This window comes from Antrostomus carolinensis, unplaced genomic scaffold (genome assembly GCF_000700745.2).
Source record: "Antrostomus carolinensis isolate BGI_N321 unplaced genomic scaffold, ASM70074v2 scaffold205, whole genome shotgun sequence".
NCBI lineage: Eukaryota > Metazoa > Chordata > Aves > Caprimulgiformes > Caprimulgidae > Antrostomus > Antrostomus carolinensis.
In genome coordinates, this window is record NW_010314123.1 from 38294 (window position 1) to 58891 (window position 20598).

Consider the following 20598-nt stretch of genomic DNA (forward strand, 5'->3'; position numbering starts at 1 on the left):
TGGCTTGTTTATTCCTTAGAGAAAGCTCCTTTTCTAGTCAGATTCACAGTTTCTTCTTTTTCTCCCTTTAAACACTGATAAGATGAGAGATGTTGAAGTCGTGAGTTAGTTTATATTACAGGTTTGGAAGGGATAAGTTTCAGCGTGTTACTGTAACAAATACAAGAGTGAAATTGGAAGAGATGGAGATTTGAGCTAACACAATTAAAATTTCTTCTCAACAACAATCCACAGATATCCAGTGCCAAACACAATCTGGAGTCATCAACTAGCATGGACATGAATTAACCGAATAGCTTCTGAAAAGAAAAAAAAAAAAGTCCTAAAAAAAATAATTTCCTCCTATTAAAGTAATTAAGTGTTATCAGAATCACAGAGCCATAATTAAATATGGTTTATAATTAAAACAGCATGTGTCCTAGACAGAGAACACAGCAACAAAGAGACTATAACTGTGATAATCAATGCCAAGTACCAAAAATCAGAAAAACAGCCGAGTCTCCAGCAAAGCTGCCTCTGCTCTTCTGACTTAGTCATCAACACTCCTGACGGACGTTAGCACACTCAGAGCTCCTCACAGCTTTGCAGGATGTTGCCAAAGTTCAAGCAGAAATCTCGGGAACCAAGTGCAAGACCCAAAAAGCTGCAGCAGCGCCTGCTGTGCACGAACCGGCGAGCGAGCGAGAACTTTAACTCAAACAAGCCTTGTCCTACCTGGCAGCGGCTGAAGATATCCGCCAGCGATACTTGAACATTGAAGTGCTTCAGGACCTGCAGGGCTTGTTCTTTTGCCTTTTCTGAGCAGTTCACAGAGAAACACCTTCCTTCTGCTACCTGGGACTGCAGCTTCAGAAGACAAGTCGTAAACCAAAAAGACAAGAAATGAGGCACTCCGTGCATTGTGATCTTTGTTATTTTTCCTAATACACTTGGTCTGGTTTTAATTACAAATAATATTTGAAGTAAGAATGTGTTTACAGTCTAAATTTTGATCTAACAAGCACAATTGGTCATTTAACACTTTGCTGCTGCTGCAAAAGCTCTGAGACTGCTGAAGCACTTCAGCATTTTATACACATGTGAAACATGATTGTCCAGGTCCCCTTCAACTTGTAATTTGGTGGTGTGGTGCTGACAGGGGTAGCAAGAGGAAACTGCATGTAATCACAGCTTTCACATGGAACCTGGCCAGATGCAAAAGCACAAGGATGGAGCTGATGTCTGATGACAGTTTTACCACTTCAGCCCTTCTAGTTTATACATCATTTCACCTGGAGTTCACTGATGGACAATGAACTTGAAGTGGTTGATATGGACAATCCCTCAATGTTTGTTCCGCATTTACCAGAGAAGTTTGTATCTGGGAACAAGCACTGGGAAGTTCCAGGCAGATCTTTGTGAACATGATGAGTACTCACAGTGAGGTGGGATCAGCTGCATGCAAGTAAAGGAGCCTCACGGAGCCATCCTGTCCTCATGTACCACATACAAAGGCAAAGGAACAAAGGGAACCAGACATTTCCCAGGACAGTATCGTACACTGGGCAGCACTTATTTCCCTTTTACAATTCCTACTTTGAAGTTAAAGCTTTGCCAAATAAGATTATGCTGGATGCTGAATTACCTATGACATCAACTGTAGGCTCAAGGAACCACAGTCTGGGTAAGGACCCTGTAGCGTGGCACGGCTGCACTTGCCTCACACTGTCTCATCATGTGGGGGGAGTTTTCTTCAATGCTTAGCTATTACGTAGGAAATTCACAACCTACATTCTGCAAATACTCCAACTAGCTACTCAAATAGTTAGGAGCTTCTCTATCAATACTTTGAGACAAAGAAGTCCTGCACTCCAGCTCATGTGTATGTTATCCAGAGTAGTTTCACAGAATCACAGAATGTTGGGGATTGGAAGGGACCTCGAAAGATCATCCAGTCCAACCCCCCTGCCGGAGCAGGAACCTCAATGAGATCACACAGGAAGGCGTCCAGGCGGGGCTTGAATGTCTCCAGAGAAGGAGACTCCACACCCTCCCTGGGCAGCCTGTCCCAGGGCTCTGGCACCCTCACTGGAAAGAAGTTTCTTCTCAAGTTTAAGCGGAACCTCCTGTGTTCCAGCTCACACCCATTGCCCCTTGTCCTACCATTGGGCATCACTGAGAAGAGCCTGGCTCCATCTTCATGACATTCACCCTTTACATATTTATAAACATTAATGAGGTCTCCCCTCAGTCTCCTCTTCTCCAAGCTAAAGAGCCCCAGCTCCCTCAGCTTTTCCGCAGCAGGGAGATGCTCCACTCCCTTCATCATCTTGGTGGCTCTGTGCTGGACTCTCTCCAGCAGTTCCCTGTCCTTCCTGAACTGTGGGGCCCAGAACTGGACACAATATTCCAGAGTTTCAACTCTTCCAAACAAATTTCTGGGCAGTAACAAAGTGCAAAGGACCTGCAGCAGGCATCGTAACGCTGCAACCACTGACTTGACAGGTTCAGTAGATTCCCACTGACACTCCGTTTTGAAGTGTGGCTCAGGAAGGGCTCTGAACATCTGGTGCTGAGGGTAAGGTTGGCTTTTGCTTTGTTTTTTTTGTGTATCTATAGGAACACAAAAGCTCTACATCTTCCACCGGGACCCATGCATGGTGACTTCCCTTCCTTCCAAGCCTGAAGAAACGTCTTAAAATGTTGAAACTATGTCGGTGTGGAGCCAGTCAGTAAACAAGAATCTCTGTGATAAAAAGCATGGGAATTGAGCTGCCTTTCACCTGCCAGTGAGGCCAAACAGAAACACTTTGTTCTGGATTGCTTGGCCTGATTTCCACCCCTGCCCCCAGTGGAGAGCAATCACTCTCCCAACTGATGCAGAACTGAGCATAAAAAAAATTTTCACCTCGAGCTTTGGTCATTTGGAACAGCAAACCTCTCAAGACCTTGAATGTAGTTTTTAGTGCAGAAAACATGAAAAAGCCAAGGCAGCTGTTGCATTCACATCTGACTTCTCCTCCTCTCTACACTGCACACCCCAGACCATGCAACGATACAGTGCCAGAAAAAAGCCAGAAGCTCTGAACACTTACAGTCTGATATGGGAGTCCAGAGGTTAAAATGACTCTTCCTTCCTGCCGGGCAATCTGTTAAAAAAAAAAACCCAGTAAAAATCATAATGAACATTGAAAGTTACACTGGACTCAAGGTTTCCTTTCAGTCAAAGCAGAAAGAACATGAACTGGCGATACCGAGTCTTTCTCTCCAGTGTCAACATGCACTAGGCCAAGAGTATCTGGGACTGGTTCAACAATACACTCTTGACAGCAATAGCAGCTCAAGGTATCGCTCGCTCCCTACATGTCCCCTCCCTGCCAACAGCCTCCTTGCCTCACATGTCCTGGAACAAGCTACTTGTGCATCTGCGCTGCAGATGGCCCAGGGAACTGATCCACCTTTAAATAATCCTATCAAAAACCTTTCAATCTTCTTTTATTTCTCCTTAACCCAGGCTGTTTCTCTTTCCCCAGTCTCGTTCACAAAGAAGCAAGCAGTTCTGCTCGCACAGCAATGCACAGGGGAGAAAGGAAAAAATAACCTAAGCAGGTAATTCTGGCAAAAAAAATGTACCATTAAATGTGTCTGCAGACTTCATGGACGTTAACAGAATGATGCTCACTCCACTCCTTAAAGAGAAGATGGTGTTATTCTCCCAGCAGCTCAAGAGCAGACATACAGAAATCACACACCCTTTCCAGGCTGCAAAGAACATCTCCATCAGAGTTCATCACCTCCTGACTTATCCTGTGCTTTTATCAGAGGTCTTTCCCTTCAAGGGAAAGGTCTGTGTGGACCTTATCAGGGACTCATTACCTGCACTTCTGACCTTGGCAACAGAGTAAGAGACACTTTCAAATGGTTTGGTGTCGAAAGGAGATCCTAAATCTGGAACCACAGTTCTTCACAAGGATAAAAGTGAGACTGATCTTCTTATGATTAACTGACATCCCTCCCTCCCACCCCTTCACCCCCTCTGTAGGAGGGAAATTGTTTCACGGCCGTAGTGATAGAAGGATTCCCACATGAACCTGCACTTCAGCTCTGCTGGGGCTGACAAGAGAGTGGCACTTCGAGGTAGGCATGGGGTTATTTCTCTTCTCTGGCTTGGATTCTGTTGGAAGCCCTCATACTCTTCACTGTTTCCAGATGTGTGTCATGAAGGTCTCTCTTCTGGATCAGAGTTTCAGAAGCTCTCTCTGGATCATTCTTTAACCCTGGCAGGAGGACACATTTAGGATCAGGGTCCTGCCGCACTTCCCAGACAGTCTGACACCACCAAACACAGCCAGGGAACACCAAAAAATAAACCAAGATTTTTAAACTCTGTCTTGGCTAGCTATTCTCTTAAGACCCACGGGACCTATGGCAACATGAAACATGGGGGAGAAGGCTCTGAAGGCACAAACCCCCTATGCAGTCAACTAAGCAACCATTTTTTTCCCGTATCTTGACCTTTCAGGTAGCTGCTTCACTCCCTCTTTTGTGAAGTTGCTCTTTGGCTGCCAGTTCTGCAGTGAGAAAGCGATTGGCAACAACTTCTAAAGCATCTTCCTACAGGCAAAAATTACCGTATTTCTTTCAAAATCAACTCTCTTTTCTAATAAAGGAAAAAAATCCCCAAGAATGGGAACCTTGAAGTGGCAGCAGAGACACCCCGTGCTGCATGCAAATCCTGCTACAGGCAGTTTGGGTTATGGAACAGCCCCGCCAACAAACCACCCTCACGGCACATTAGCAAGAGAAGTCCAGTAAGGCAACAGCAAAAGTTCACTGCAGTGATTTGCCGACAAGGGAAAAAAAAGAGATGTGAAATTCCTTCAGACCCATGTGTGCTTCAGGGTAAGTCTGAGGATTTCACAGCTGGAACACTCCATTCTGACTTCCTGCATCCAGGGTTAATTAGTTCAAGCTTGATAAATCCCCTTATCTAAATGGCTCTGTAGAGACAGGCAAAGAACATCAAATAAAAAGGAGAAAAGCAATAACTCTTCCAGCATGTTTTTCCGCCTCTGGAACAACGACTGAGAGAAGCAAGCAGAGCCAGAAAAGCCGTGTGATAGCACACATCTGACTGATTCCACGGAGGATACGTGCTGGAGAAAGGGGCACAATTCCTGCACAATTCCTTTCCTTTGAAAGAAATAACGGAAGGCAGCACTGGGACTGTCCAGGAGATGTGTGCTCAGAGATGCAAATAAAAGGAAAAGAATGACCAGAGCAGCATGTTGGGGTGGGTGTCAGGGACTTGTGCTGCAGAGAGGGCATTGGCCTCAGTTTCACAATCTGTTACAAAGATAATATCAACTTCCTCTGGAAAAGCCTTAGACCTTCTGGGTAGAAAGCACTCCCTAATAACTTGGTATTATCATTTAGCCCTTAATGTGCCTGTCTGTTCAGCCAACTTTCATCTTGCAGAGATGAATGAACTCAAATGAATTACTACAAGAGAGACCTGGAAGGGCAACGACTGATGAGAGAGGGCAGAGAGAGACCCTATGTTTCGAAGCCAGCACCAGCGGCACAATGAGTCATGACAACCTAAAGGATCCTGATTTAAGGCCAACAAAGGTTTCAAGAAACAGCATTACAAGGCTGTAGATTTACAATTGAAAATCTGCCAAGCCCAGGCATGACACATGTTGGGCAATGCCCACATGTCCTTCAAGAGGCCAACTGCAGTGCTCCCTTTGCAAGGCAGCAGACCAGGAAAAGCTGTGACCCCCCCTTGCAGTGGCAGAGCTGAAGCAGTGACCCTGAGCTTAGTCCCAGTTCAGACAAAACGGCAGCAGACAGAAAGCATCTGCTCCAGGATGTGTGCTGGAAAAGCACCCAGACAAAGATCTACTAGAGAAGTGGATCACAAACCTCAATCCAATCCTGAAGCCTCCTACCTGTTATCTCAGGCTTTTAAAAAATAGACATTAAACCAAGAGCTTCACAGCTATGAATGCACTGAGGCCAGTCCTGCAGTGCACTCGCTGTGCTGCTGCTATTTCATCCCTAGACTTCTCCTCAGCATTCCCAAAAACCATAAACTGTACAAAGCTATTGCATGACTTCCTAATGTGGCCTTAAGTACCACACCAAAACCATTGACCCAATTCCCTTTCTTAATGCAGACCCATTTGTATCAAGGTCTGCAGTGAAGGCTATTCTCCTCCTGCTGACCAAAGATCAAAAGCAAAGTCTGGATCTTAAAGACAGAACAGTTCTTCATCTGTCCTCTGTGAATTTACTCCACAGACCAGCAGAGAGGTAAAAAGACTAGCAAACCTGGAGAATGTCATTTACATCAAAAATATGGAAAAACACATTCAAAGCTGAGATGAGATCAGAGATTAGATTCACCCGTTACATGAAGCTCTGTTCACTGCAGTATTAGAAGTCCTCTTTGTGTCCCATGGCTCCAAACCAGTCCAGGGCAATTTAGATCCAGGTACACATTGCTCTAACTGGCTCCTGAGGTCCATCCAAGCCTGGCCCTCCTCTCCGACTTGCCGGTTCACCTGGAGTTTTGGGGGAGTCGGTGTAACCTTGCAAAGGAACCTTCTACACCATGGGAGATGCAGGAACCCAGTTCTACCAGCCTTCTGGTTATTATCACACTTCAAAAGATACCAGGATTACCTTAGTGTGCAAGTTCTTCTTAGAGCTGAGGATGATTTTGAAGACCAAGAGCACAGTCCATTAAAAAAATAAAACAAACCAACTCACAACTCAACTGAAGAGGTTCTGAGATCCCACCAAGTCTCTTCTTAGGAATTCGTGACCTAAGAGACTACCAAAATTTTCTTATAAGCTTCTGCTCCACTCCTGAAGTACAACATTGCAAGATCTACCGTAGTCACTTCAGGCTGGTGGGTGATCCTTTAAGGTTAGTATGAGGAACGTTCCACTGCTCTATCTGATTCTGTGAAATTGCAGAGAAAAGAGGAACACCCACTGAAACTTTCCCACCTCTTTCCAACTACCCATCCAGAAGGCCGAAAAGATAGGTTTACGATTCTCTGCAAAGAGAAGTTTGCAGAAGACAAGCTGGGAGGAGTGGCTAGAAACACAACAGGCACAGGACGTGATTTAAGTAAAGAAAAATGTCTTAACTGGAAATAACACGTTGCTTGTAAGAATAAGTGCAAAGGGTGAGTTATCCCAATAACGGCACCTGCACACACAGAAGGATCAGAGATCACATCTCCACATTCTTTACCAGATGGAGTCATTCTTCACCTTGGGATGGGGTCAGAAGCCCCTGGTGAGGAAGGGTTGGATGCATACAGCCCTTCCCAAGAGAGACCTCCCTGTTCCACCACAGATCAGGGAGTCAAGCTTGGGCCAGGCTGGGCCACTACCCAAACCCCTGCAAAAGGGCCTCCTACCCAGGGTGCAGGATGGGAGCAGAGCTGCCAGGCAAGGCCATGTTTCAGGGAAAGCACGTGGTGAATCCCTCCAGCTCTCAACACACAGGCTGCTTGAGTCAGGTAAAGGAGCTCATCCAGCACATCTGGTCCAAATTTCGTCGCCAGCTGCACACCTGCTTTGCCAAACACTTGTGAGCACTGTGTTACAGCAGCTGGGATATAAATGGAACACGGTAAAAACGTTACTGCCACCCCACTGAATGAGAAGATACGGAAAATGGCACTTGGACACAAAGCTGCTATTCCCAGGGAGGTTGGTGCTCATGAACAGAGGCTAAAATGTTTTTTTTTTTAAGGATGGACTGTGAGAAAAAAAAACTTCAACATGAGGATAAATTTAACCAAAGACATTTTCAGTACAAATTTCTACTATTTTTCCATTTTAAAAGATTTTCTGTGTCTACATTTATGACTTTTAACTTTTAATCAATCACTTCTCCAGTCAAGTCCTAATTAAATGGCACCAAATTAAAAACACAGAATGCAAACTGGTGTCATTCACAGCAGCTAAATATGAGCAAACAGGGGAATACACTGGCTCGTGGTGTCAGAAGTCCTGCTCTCATGGGCCAACGGATCTGAGATTGCAGATGTGGCACGATAAACTGGCCATGACAACTGTTGGCCAAGGTAAGACATTCAGCCAATAACAGCAGCACAACACGAAGCAGAACACAGGACCCAGACTTCAAGTTTAGCCTGGGAATGGGTTTTTTCAAACCAATTACTGCCACACACATTAGACTAAAATAATAAATAAATAAATAAATAAAAAATCCATAGCTGCCCAAGCTCAACCTGCAGAGCTCTCAGGCTTTTAAGTTTGATCTCAGTAGAGGGTGAGGGACAAGACCCATCTGTCTTCTACCAATACCTGAAGTCACTTTAACAAGCAACAGGAATGAGAACAATAGGGACCAAACGCCAGGTGATGGAGGAGTTCTTGGCACATGCAGATGTGTAATGTGACTGATAAATCATTTTAGTGAAGTGACTTTCATGAAGAACAAACACTCACGTGTTCCTGGTGGCACTAGTTTGAGACTGTGTGTGGTCAACACCCAAACTGTCTATCTTATATTAAGTGATCAGGATCCAAACCTTTCTCCTGGCCTTTCCAATAGCGTTTACAAGTTTTCGGGTGTAGGGTGGTCAACATTCAACTCTGGTTAAATCAAAACTAGCCAGATATAAAGCAGGGTGGGAGGAGTCTATTTTTATCTTTGATTATCCAAGCACAGATCAAAGGCTCTGCAATACAGTAACACTCCAAGGGCTTTTGATAGTGAAAGGATGTTTGTCCAGTCACCATAGAGAGAGCAATGTAAAACATCCTGTCCATAGCACGATAAGGTATCAGGATGAGAAGTGGAGACGGAGCTCTGGGGGGGAGGCAGTGAGAACTAGTTTGTTTAAACGACTTGTGCAAGTTTGGCAGAGACGAGATATTAATTATTTCTGCAGAAGTTAGAGCCTGCCCAGGATTCAGGCCAAGCAGACATCTGAAGAGGAAACATCCTGTGCACCAGGCCGGGTGATCAGTGCACATTTGATAGCAACACACTGTGTGGGCTGGATATCTCCATTTCTGGCATAGCAGAAATATGTCTGAAATGAAGAAGCATGTGTCTCTTCTCCAAGAGGCAGAGGGTCAAAGTTGTTATGGCAGTCCAGATCCATGTTCATTGTCCCTGTGCATGTCAGAGACTCTTCCTTACCCAAACATTTCACTGCAAGTTGTGGCTGATCACCTTTGAGTCATCTCATGAGGTGGTAGTAAGGACAGCAAGGACAATTTATTATGGAAATCTTCCCTTTCATATTGAACATCCATCTTTTGATTATGGTTCTGCTCGATTGAGCCAGGCACAAGGCAGGAAAATTCCTTCCCTGTAAGCCCAAACTGGAGTCCACTAGAAACCAACATGAATCTGGGGTTCCTTTCTCTGATTTTTATCTTGTTTCAAATCTACCACCACCTCCCATTAAAGACACTGGAGACTGCAGGTCACATCTTTACACTCTGTGATCTTCTAATACCTTGAAACATCCCAGTTGTCAATGACACAAACAGAGAGACACAAATAAGGTTTGAGATCACAGGACTCTGCTCACCTCCAACCTCCCGGAAATGGAGAACAAAGCTCACGCACTACTGTAGGGAACAGCTAATGGCACGTGGCACAGCTCCTTGGGCTGAACCAGAGAACTGGATTGCAGCATGGGCACGGGAGGAGAAGCGTGTGCTGCCAACCTGCTGCCTGCTTGGCACGAGGGACTAACCAGCGCAGTTACTCAGCAGGCCTTCTCCAAGGAGCACAGATGGGAGCTACAAAAAACACACCCAGACACACACACACACACACACACACACACACACACACACGACTAACCTCAGCAGCTTTCCTATGGTCATCTTCATTCTCCAGCATCCGGACATCTACACCAAGGCAGCGAAGATAGCGCCCAAGGCCTTGCAGCATGTTATCACAGACCACACTGAACTCCTTTGGGGAGATGGGAGCTGGGGGACGTGAGGTCTCCTTGGCAGATCCCTGGCATTGCTACAAAAAGACAAGAGATCCATAAGCAGTGGAACAGAAGGCTGATTTCCAGGGCATTTGTGTTTTGCCTCCCTGCGTTCACCTGCCATGACAAATCCAACCAACCCCTACCACCTGGATTACAATTTCCCTCATCTTCTGTAACATCTTTAGTTCTTCCTTCATGTCTTTCTGCATCACCCACCCACTACTTGGGCAGGAGACAGCACATGATGGGGCTGATTCTGAATCAGCCATTCACCCACTGGCCAGCTGGCCACCCAACTGGGGATCTGCAGGCTTTCCCTGAAGAAACACCAACCTGGCCTTTTGTGCTCTACATGGACATTGATTTTCATGAAGTCACAGAAACATATCTTCAAGATTGCTATTACCCTGTCAAATTAGACTATAATTAATATACATGTGCCCAAGTTACGATTTAGGAAGGGGATCTGACAGGCAGAGGGAGAAACAGGTAGACAAAGCAACCACATCAGCTTTGTTCTCTTTGGACGTTCAAAAATAGGCAGTGCCTGAATTCTGTTTGTTTGATTTCAAACACCTGCTGCTGGGGGAGTTCCTGCAGTTGGAGCCTTTGTCGTTGGGAGGCTCCCAGAAGTACAATAGCTAAACTCATGGAAAAGGGAAGTTATTAAGGAACCTCCAATGTTCAACTTTGCCTCCAGGAACTTGAATCAGCTGGGATGACTGAAGGCCACAGCCACCACCTATGCAGGTCTGTCTCTGGACCCACAGAGGTACTGCAGCATTGAAGATTAGCTCTGCAGGAGTTGATTCAGGCCTGGAAATGCTGTGTCCCACCATGCAGATCTCCTTGGGGTGACCCTGTGAACTAACTCAGATCTGAGAGCTCCATCTGTGTGATGCTACACCTCCCAGAAGCTGGTACATGCAATCCAAGCTCTGCAGCACTGGGTAGACTGGACTGTCACTGGCTCCTGCAAGGATCTTGGTGGGTGCAGCTGAGACATCAGAGTGCTGTGCTAACGGATCAAGCTGAGCCTTCGATGCTGAGGGAGTTGGAAGACACTAACCCTGTGCTGCTGTTTCTGTTCGAGCAGATGTGAAGGAGCAGCAGCTGGCTCTTCGCTAGTGTTTATTCAATGGCCAGCAATGTCATATGTAGCTTTTTTCTCACGTTTCATGCCAGCAGAGAGCAAAAAGCTTCTACAGGAGAATAGTGTCATTAGGCCCACTTCAGATAGTGGACCAAGAAACGCTGGGGAAGAGAGCCAGGAGCCATGCAGGAGACAGAGTCAGGAGAACTCTGCTTTTTTAAGTCCCAGTCCAGGTTTTACTAACTACCTCCTGGTTAATGAATCCGACTGTATAGAACACAAAGATGACCTGTGAGTTCACAAGGTAATTCAAGCCTGAAGTACTTACTTTTCCCATCTCTGCAGCAGCCAGTCAGGTCTGTTGTAACATACAATATTCCCATGAACCCAGAGTGCTCAGGAAAATACTGAGCAGCTTTGTGTTTTACTGCCTGACTAAGACTAATGGGATATTGTACATTTACACACACTCGATAAGGAGGATCCTGAAAAGGTGACTATAATCAATAGCATCTCAGACCAACCATGGAGCAAAATACACATTTGGGACTACTCAAAGGGATACACAGCCGTAGTAAGTCTCCTCAGTTAATAAACAAAACAGTTTTTCTGCTAATGCTTTCATAGGTGCATAATCATATCATAGGTGCTGGCGGAGAAGAAGCTCAACATGAGCCGGCAACGTGCGCTGGCAGCACAGAGGCCAATAACCGTGTCCTGGGCTGCACCCAGAGCAGCGTGGGCAGCAGGTCGAGGGAGGGGATTCTGCCCCTCTGCTCTGCCCCCCCCTGCGGTGCTGCCTCCAGTGCTGGGGCCACCAACAGCACAAGGACAGGGAGCTACTGGAGCCAGTGCAGAGGCGGCCACGAGGATGATGCGAGGGCTGGAGCAGCTCTGCTGTGAGGACAGGCTGAGAGAGTTGGGGCTGTTCAGCCTGGAGAAGAGAAGGTTCCAGGGAGACCTTCTAGTGGCCTTCCAGTACCTGAAGGGGCTCCAGGAAGCCTGAGGAGGGATTTTGGCCAAGGGCAGAGAGTAACAGAACAAGGGGTGATGGCTTGAAAGTGTCAGAGGGGAGATGGAGATGAGATGTGAGGAAGAAATTCTTTGGTGTGAGGGTGGGGAGACACTGGCCCAGAGAAGCTGTGGCTGCTCCTCCCTGGAAGTGTTGAAGGCCAGGTTGGATGAGGCTTTGAGCAACCTGGTCTAGTGGAAGGTGTCCCTGCTGCTGGCAGGGGGGTTGGAACTGGATGAGCTTTAAGGTCCCTTCCAACCCAAATCAGTCTGGGGTTCTGTGAGAAACAACCGGATGGTTACATTATAAAAGTAAAATTTATTACTGAAAGAGACGGACCAGTCATGTTCCAAAACTTTCAAGCAGAATCACACAGCTCCAAGTTATGGCCAGCGGATTTTTAAGGCTCTGTCACAACATACATTGAAGGGGGAGGCCAGTCCCAGAGTATGTGGTGGTGGGCAGGGAGACAGGGACAAGCCATGGATAAAAAGACTTTTTTGATCCATTCTTTGTTTTTAACTTTGCAGAGTTTACTCCAGACACAATAAAGGAGACATTCCCAATGTGAAACCAAAGTGTGGATGCTCAGTTAAAAGCAAAAGTAAGGAAATCACAGTTTTGAAACCTCATTGATGCAACACCCAAGCCACAGAATCCAAACCCACACCACTGAGGAAACATGGAAGGAGCATTTCTACCAGTGAGGTTAGCTGGATTCTGCCACACCAATCTGCACCAACACTTTGTGAAGATGAATGAACCTAAAATTGCAGGGGAAGCTGAAGCAAGGCATGCAAAGGAGAAAGCACATCTCACCAGTACAGGGGAGGAGCAGGAAGATGTTTCTGCAATAGTCCTGAGAACAGACTACAAACAGGCATGCCATGCATAGCTAATAGAGTGACTGAGAGACACGGCAATGTATGATTTGCAGGGGTCTTGAGCAACATGTAGCTCTTTGAAGATGTTTACAAACCTGTCCAGAAGGTGATGGTACTTCTTGTTTATTCAGCTGCTTCTTTGCCCTGGGTTTTGTGCTTGGTTTTCCCACCAGACTCTCAGTCAGGTCTGAACTCAGACCAAACCTTGCTGGATCCTTACAGAGTTTCTCGTAGATCTCCAGCAAACAGTACGCATCTGAAGCTGAAAAATAAAATGGAATATAAACCTCAGCTGGTTTCATTCAAAAATAAAACAGAAGCTTTCCTGATGCAAGGAAGAGTCCTCAGCTTTGGAAATGCCACTGAACTCAACCAACCTGTGAAGCTCCAGCTTGCTAACATCATACCCTGCCCTCTCACAGATTCTGTGAGCACCATAACCGAATGCACAGTCACAGAGAGTCACGGCAGAGTAGCTCAAAAGCATCTGCTGTCCCTGACTCTAACGCAATGCAAATTGAAGTGAGGCTGTTCAAACCACCATGTGAGATAGCTCCAGCCAACCCATTTTACACCCCATTGTTACTGAGCAGCAGCTTGCCCACGGTTTATTACCGCATCTCAGCTCTGGGAAGGTAACTTCCCCATTAGATGTAATATCTTAAAAAAGTAATAACTGAGTTGTTTGCAATCACCTGCCCACACGCGCTGCCATGCGGCTTCTCTTCCTTGCAACGGGAACTGTCTAAGTCTCCCAGCCAGTTTTACAAGTCCCAGTGATTAACTTTTGTGGGAACTGTGTCAGCTTCAAGGATAGCTGAATTTAACAAAGGGCTGGTTCACTTCAGTAGACTGTCCTTTGATGCCCTAGGAAAAGCGTTAGACCCAGACTTCTGACTCTGGGGTAATCAGCAATAAACTCCACTGGTCCCTCCACGGAACCAATTCTGTGCCGCAGCCTCTGAGACCACGTCTACCCATTTTTAACCCTGCTCTAACAAGCCCTTCACCATGACAAATGAACACAGCACTTGTTTCCCAGAAAAGATGTGAAATGAGGCAGAAGTGGACTTTCTTCCTTTCAGTTACTAAGAGGAGCTTCCACTGAGGTGATGTTTCATCAGAAAAAATCTGCAAAGCACAGGAATTCTTTCATAAGGGAAATCATGAATCACTGGACAGTTTAAACTTCAACCATTAAAGCCATGTCCGCAAAAGGAGAAACAGAACATGTGCTGGCTTCTCTGAACAGGAACTAATCTGCAAAGTCATTTTCTTCATTTGCTACTTAACAATTTTCCTGGCGACAGACAACAGACAAACACAGCCTGTGATGGACCATCTGCAGCACCTTGTCACCGAGTCAGTGACCAGACCTGCATAGAGGATCTGCTCCTCCCGGAGAGGCCGTTTCTCCCAGTTTGACAGCTGCTCTGTTTTATCGAGAGGCTTCCCCAGCACATGTTGCACCAAGAGGCTGAGTCCTTTCTCCGGCTGCTTGAACCCTCTGTCCTCACAGCTCTGCTCCGGAGACAGTACATCGACCTTCCGGCCACCCTTCTTCCAGTCAGTGGAACTCTTCTGCAGCTGATGGAAAGAAAAAAAGATAGAAAACACATGGTTATAAACCAACTTCTATGACACCTCCTATTGCAGCGGGTGGGGCCACACAGCAACACTATCATTTTTATCTCTTGCCTGGCATATTGAATCCTCTTGTCTCAGACAAGGGCTGGGATGGCATTAGATATATATGGCATCTGGTTATTTGTTTAACAAACACACTTGTTGGAAAAAAAAAATATCTGTTTCATAGCCAGGGAAGGGAAAAAAAACGTGCCTCGTTGTACAGCATGGCAGCAGAGCAGGGGGGGCTGTGACTGACTTTGCAGAGGTTTGCAGGGTGCTCAGCCATGAGGCTGTTGGATACCAACTCGGTAAAAGAAAACAGCGGTGGTAGTTCAGCACCTTTCTCCTCCCAGTCCCAGTGAGAAGAGGAATTCCTGTAATACGGTGGGCAACAGCCCCGCTGCAGTTGGCATTTCTCAGATTAAGGTGAGGCAGTAGCTGTTGGCAGGTACTTCAGACCCCACAGCACTTCCCAGGTTAAGCTATCAGTCCCAAAGATCTGGGTTCAGCCCAACCTACAGCTTTCAACACACTCTGCAAATTTGACTCATGAAAACAGTTGTCCTTAACATTTCTGCAGCCCGAGACAGCTGTACTTCAGCTGAGCAGAAATTCCTCTGCTGAATCCACCAGCAGCCCTCCTGAAACATTACAAGTTCCCTACAGACCATTAACTCCATAATATCTGCTTCAATACTGCGTGATCTTGGAATATCAGAGTTTCTACAAGAATTTACTCTTACTGAATTCAAGTATGGCTTGTGCTCAGAAATACCATCCTAGCTGAATGAAGCTATGTCGCCATTTCAATTGCTTTTTCATAGCTTCTATAAAGGCAATAAAAAACATTATTAGTATATCAAGTCGTAACTTTTTAGTTGACAAAAATGAAATGCTTCCTTTACAGAATCACGTTACCCTCGAAACCACAAATGGAAAACGTCTATTCGCTCATTTAGCCATTTCCTGCCAATACAGGATACAAACAGACAGAGCTGTGAATTCATGGCAGTTATCCACGAGCACACGCAGGAGATACCATTTTCCATATCTTCATGTGCTCATCCTTACTTGTTTGTCTACTTTGAGTAGATCCACCACACCTTGCGCTTGCTTATCCACGTCTTTCAAAGCCGACCATGTGGCTGCAAGGCTGTTAATGTCTCCAGACATCCCATAACCTGGAAAAAAAACCCAAAAAGCCTAAATCACACAGGTAGGAAAACTCAAATCATGGCTAATGCAGTGCAGCTTTTTCTAGTTCAGAGTCAAGATGCTGACAGTGTATGTATAAATGTTGGTGGAAAGACTGTTCAGATAAGGAACAAGGCAGATTCCTGTCTCTCCTCTTCCTAAGAGATACTCTTGCAGATTAAGATTGGGAGAGAAGAGATGGATGAAAAATGCTGAGTTTAAGCTCAAACGTATTTATGATCTGCCAGGTCAGTGAAAGGCAATTCTGAATTTGCCCTTCAACTTCAGGTTTAACAAATCCTGCCAAAAGCCTCCAGACACAATCTGAAACCAGGTATGGTAAACCAGAGAGTTCTGTTGTCCAGAACAGTGACTTTGGGACTGGGCCAGCAAATCCAGAAAGCTCTGCATGACACATTTCCTGAGAGCGCTCAAGGCTGGGTGCCACTTGGGGTTTGGTATGGAACTAAGACAATCCCAAGTCCAAGGGTGGAGGCTAAATCAGAAATCTTGTGTCTGGTCTGAAATGGGGAGACACTTCTGTCATCCCCAGTTACACTGGTCACCCTGCTACCTGGCATGGCAGTATTTGAATACCCAGGGCTACAAAAGCTGGTCCCATGATAAGTGGATTGACAACCCCAAGAGGACCAAGGAACGACACACAATAAGCTGTGTAAAGACCCGAGGTGGGGAGAAGAGACACAATTTACCTAGTTTAGTGATGGCTGCATCTGAATAGAGCATCTGGATGAAATGGGGAAGCTTCTCCTTCTCAGTCTCAGCTTGTTCAAGGAGCTGTGGCAAGTCAAGCAGGAACACCTCATCCTTCAGAGCGAGTTGAAGGAGGGAGACACGGGGCTTCCCAACCATGCCGAACGAAGGCCTCCACTCCATGTCAATGCCAACAACCTGCCCAGGCTGCAACACAGACAAAAGCCTTCTTCACTTCAGAGACTGTCTACGCTTGAAAGTAGCCTGGACAGTCCCTGTCCAGAACACAAGTATTTCCTTTCCACCTCTTTGCTCCTGTGGAAAATGATGATTCACTAAGATGATGAGGGAACTGGAGCTTCTACCATATGAGGAAAGGTTGAGAGATCTGGGTCTGTTTAGCATGAGGAAGAAGAGGGGGGATCTTATTAACGCTTAATAAATATCTAAAGGGTGGGTGTCAGGAGGATGAGGCCAGACTCTTCTCAGTGGCATCTGCTGACAGGACAAGGGGTAGTGGTCACAAACTGGAACACAGGAGGTTCAACCTAAACATGAGGAAAAACTTCTTGACTGTGAGGGTGCCAGAGCCCTGGGACAGGCTGCCCAGAGAGGCTGTGGAGTCTCCATCTCTGGAGACATTCAAAATCCACCTGGATGTGTTTCCTGTGTGATCTACTCTAGGTGATCCTGCTCTAGCAGCGGGGTTGGACTAGATGATCTTCAGAGGTCCCTCCCAACCCCTACCATTCTGGGATTCTGTGAAAATACTAGAGAGACAAGTAACTCTCACAGCACACCTGGGTTACCCCTGTGGGGACCTTCCTTGCACAGCAATTCCCAACACGTTCCCCAATGAGACAAGCCTCAGGAATCAGCTGTCCTTGACTGGGGGAGGGAGACATTTGATGGCAGTGGCCCACACACAACCCCACGTATCAGCCTGCTATGAAGTTTCTGCTCCTTGACCCTGCAAAGTAAATACCAGAGTAACACTCACCTGCAGCACCTTTTCCCAGCACTGCAGTGCCTCTTCCCATGTCTGCAGGAGATGAATATTTGCCCGTGGAATGGGAAGCTGGTAATAATCCTCCTTCTTACTCTCTTCATAACTCTCTGCTTTCCCAGCCTCTTCTACCCTGCACAGAACCAGATGCAACAGCTTTAAGCTATGTAACGAGAGGAAATCCTGGACTGGAGGTACACCAGGAAGGCTTAAGCCCCTTATTTCACCCTGGCCATCTATTTCCCCATGCCACTCACCTCTTCCTCTTACTCTCGATTTCCCTGGAATCTCAGTCTCTTTCATCTTGACTCATCCTCTCTTTCCATTCCTATCACAGAAACAGCACTGGATCCGAGACCTCACCATGCACATGCATTGTACCCACTGCAGAGAGCACTCAAACCAAGACACTTGCTCAAGTTGGAGTCCCAAGCTCTGTCCTCAACACTCAACTCTCTTTCCCAGAACTGATACAACTTGGATGACAAAGTTCGGCAGCTGTTTCCACATTCAGAGATAAGACATTTTAGATTTACTGCTTTTTGCCCTTGAGGTTAACATGGAAACCTTCTAGCTCCCACTGTGTAATACATAACAGAGGAGTCAGCTCTGACCAGCACTACTTCCAAACAGGAGCTTCACACTTCCCCACAGCATAAACTGCCTCAGAAAGAGCCTCTCAGACTGCTCTAAGATCACGACCAGCTGGGAACGGGTGAATCTGCCTCATCTTTTTATAGTGCAATGGCTTAGGAAGGCTTCACGGACCTCCCTCTTGCTGTCCAGTTGCTTCTCCTCCATCCCCTTCCCTGTAAAATGTCCACATAGGTTCCACAAGAACATTTGTCCTACATTGCACTGGGATGAAATGAGAAAAGTTCAGAAATAAAGTTTCAAAATCTTCTATATTGAAGGGAAAACAGCCAGCTGAACCCTCAGACCAAGTGTCTCGCTCGCGCTACTCCCTCCATTTGGGCACCAGACAAAGCAATGCCGAATCTGTGTATTAATATCCTGGGAATGTTGGAAGATGCCTGCAGAAATGAGCTAACTGATTTCCTCCAACAGGATCTTACACAGCACATTTTCTTCTCCAAATGCAGCAGAGTCTCTCGAAATGGCCTTGTAACTGGAAGGTCAGCATATTGCTATGGTGTCTCAGCCAGATGATGCAATCAGAGGAAAGAAACTAATAAAAAATAGCCAGCTATTTTGGACATGTCACAAATTTCTGGATAGTCTCTTTCCCATAGAGACTTGAAATGGTTTATTATTTGAGAAAATATTTACTAACCTTAATGTTTAGGGGACTGTGTGACTAATTTTGTAGCACAGCAGCTTTCGCTGTACAAACACTCTTTTTCCCTGGGTTTGTGTGCACGGGGAAGTCAATATTTGTGTAAAATATTTAATGAAGGTGTGCAAGTCTTAGGTCTCCAGGAATATTCTCACCTGCAGAGTTCAGAAGCTGCATGTGGTGTGACCAGTGGCAGAGATGATGTCATTTATATGCTGGTACCACCTTGTTCTTTACAGTGTGAACACCCTCTCTGGGAACCTGCTGCTTTGTTAGCTCAATAAATAAGGCAGACAGACTGTTTTCTTGGGTTTCATGGCTCCGCTGATTTTATAGCAGCTACTGCAGCAGGTATCACGACTGGGTGAGTAAACTGGGGCACAAAGGGTTTTGCTCATCTGCCACATCTCCTCATGAATGGCAGAGCCGTTGGCTTGTCTTCACTCCACCCGTACACAACACAGGCTTCCTGAAGCAGAGACGTAGCAATGTTTTTTATCTTCCTAGATGCACCGAGTCTGTGACTAACACACTCCTGTTAACCACCCCTTTGCGTTCTGAGGGATTAAACCTCATGCAAAAACCTTCTGGCTCCCAGCAGGCAGCTGGTGCAGCTTCAGGAAGGAGGAGAAGGGCAGCTCCAGCAATGCAGCAGAGCTAAGCAGAAGCATGTCCTAGATAGACAAGAGTTTCCTGTGCTCCAAGAAAGCCATGTACTGTCTGGAGAAGTGGGACTTTGCAGACAGTGTTTCCAGGGTGATTACGTCTGTGTCATATTTCCTGAGGTTACATGAAGCTTGAACATGAACCAGTGTAGATCTGCACTAGGAGAAAGATCAGACCCATGAAGCTCAGCACATAAGCCATCTGTGAGCCCCAAATCATCAGCATTAAAAAATAATAATACACTGTGTTCTCATTCACCTTCTACATAATTCAAATTAGTCCGATCTAGGCTGCAAAAATGTGATTTTCAGTTATGAAAGCTGCTGGTTTTTCAGAAACATCTCTTCCAGGAGATGGAAATTTACTGTAATGTTGAAAACAACAAAACTGATGATAAACCTGTTAGAACAGGTAACCTCCCTCAGTCTCAGTCTTGATCTTCTTAAAATGGTCTCCTTATTCCTAGTGAGGGGTCAGCACTAACCAGGCAGCCAGTGACCGACCCAAACTGTTTGCTGGAGTTTGTAATTCTGACACATGTCACCCGTAGGAAAGTCCTGCACTAAGAACCTAAGGTAAAAGGAAGCACCCAAATCATCAGCATCCAACTGCACGTTCTGCAGTAACAGCAGAAAGCCCCAGATCAGGAGAGGTAGCAGATGAGCACGGGTGTGCAGACTCCTGCAACAGCCACGGCAAGAAGGACCCTGCCTCTGCTTCTCACACAGAGAGGGTGGGACTGAAAACGTCCCACTCGCTCCTCAGGGAGCAGCAATCATTGACTTTCTGCTGGCTTCATTCCTCCACAGACAGGTAATGTCTGATGTCATCAACAACAACAACTCCTGGACACACACTCCATTTCAGAGCAGGTTCAAGATTTCCATCACATACACCAAGAATTTCAGCTCCATATAGGAAGTTACTCCCCTGTATTACAAGCTTCAAGGGCTACATTTGTAGGATGCTACAGACATCAGCTATCAGCTTGCACAGAGTTGTAATTAGTTACCTCTTGTGAGGGATCAAGATTTTTTTTCCTCTAATCCCACCTAGCTTCTCAACTAAAACCAGCCATCTCCATGTTAAAAAAAACCCAACCCAACACACT

General features: G+C 46.0%; 1 protein-coding gene across 1 annotated transcript in view; it reads right to left on the bottom strand.

Moving 5' to 3' along the window:
- Positions 1-714: 714 nt before the first annotated feature.
- The window catches only part of EXD3 (exonuclease 3'-5' domain containing 3), a gene marked incomplete at its 3' end in the record, with an annotated part of 52844 nt that continues 32960 nt past the window's right edge, over positions 715-20598 (bottom strand). The window contains exons 6-13 of the mRNA XM_010167521.1: positions 17519-17657; positions 16518-16725; positions 15682-15791; positions 14358-14568; positions 13077-13243; positions 9854-10024; positions 3075-3128; positions 715-846 (exon numbers count right to left, since the gene is read on the bottom strand). Of these exons, the coding sequence (XP_010165823.1) occupies positions 715-846; positions 3075-3128; positions 9854-10024; positions 13077-13243; positions 14358-14568; positions 15682-15791; positions 16518-16725; positions 17519-17657 (1192 nt within the window). The remainder of the gene's footprint in view (positions 847-3074; positions 3129-9853; positions 10025-13076; positions 13244-14357; positions 14569-15681; positions 15792-16517; positions 16726-17518; positions 17658-20598) is intronic.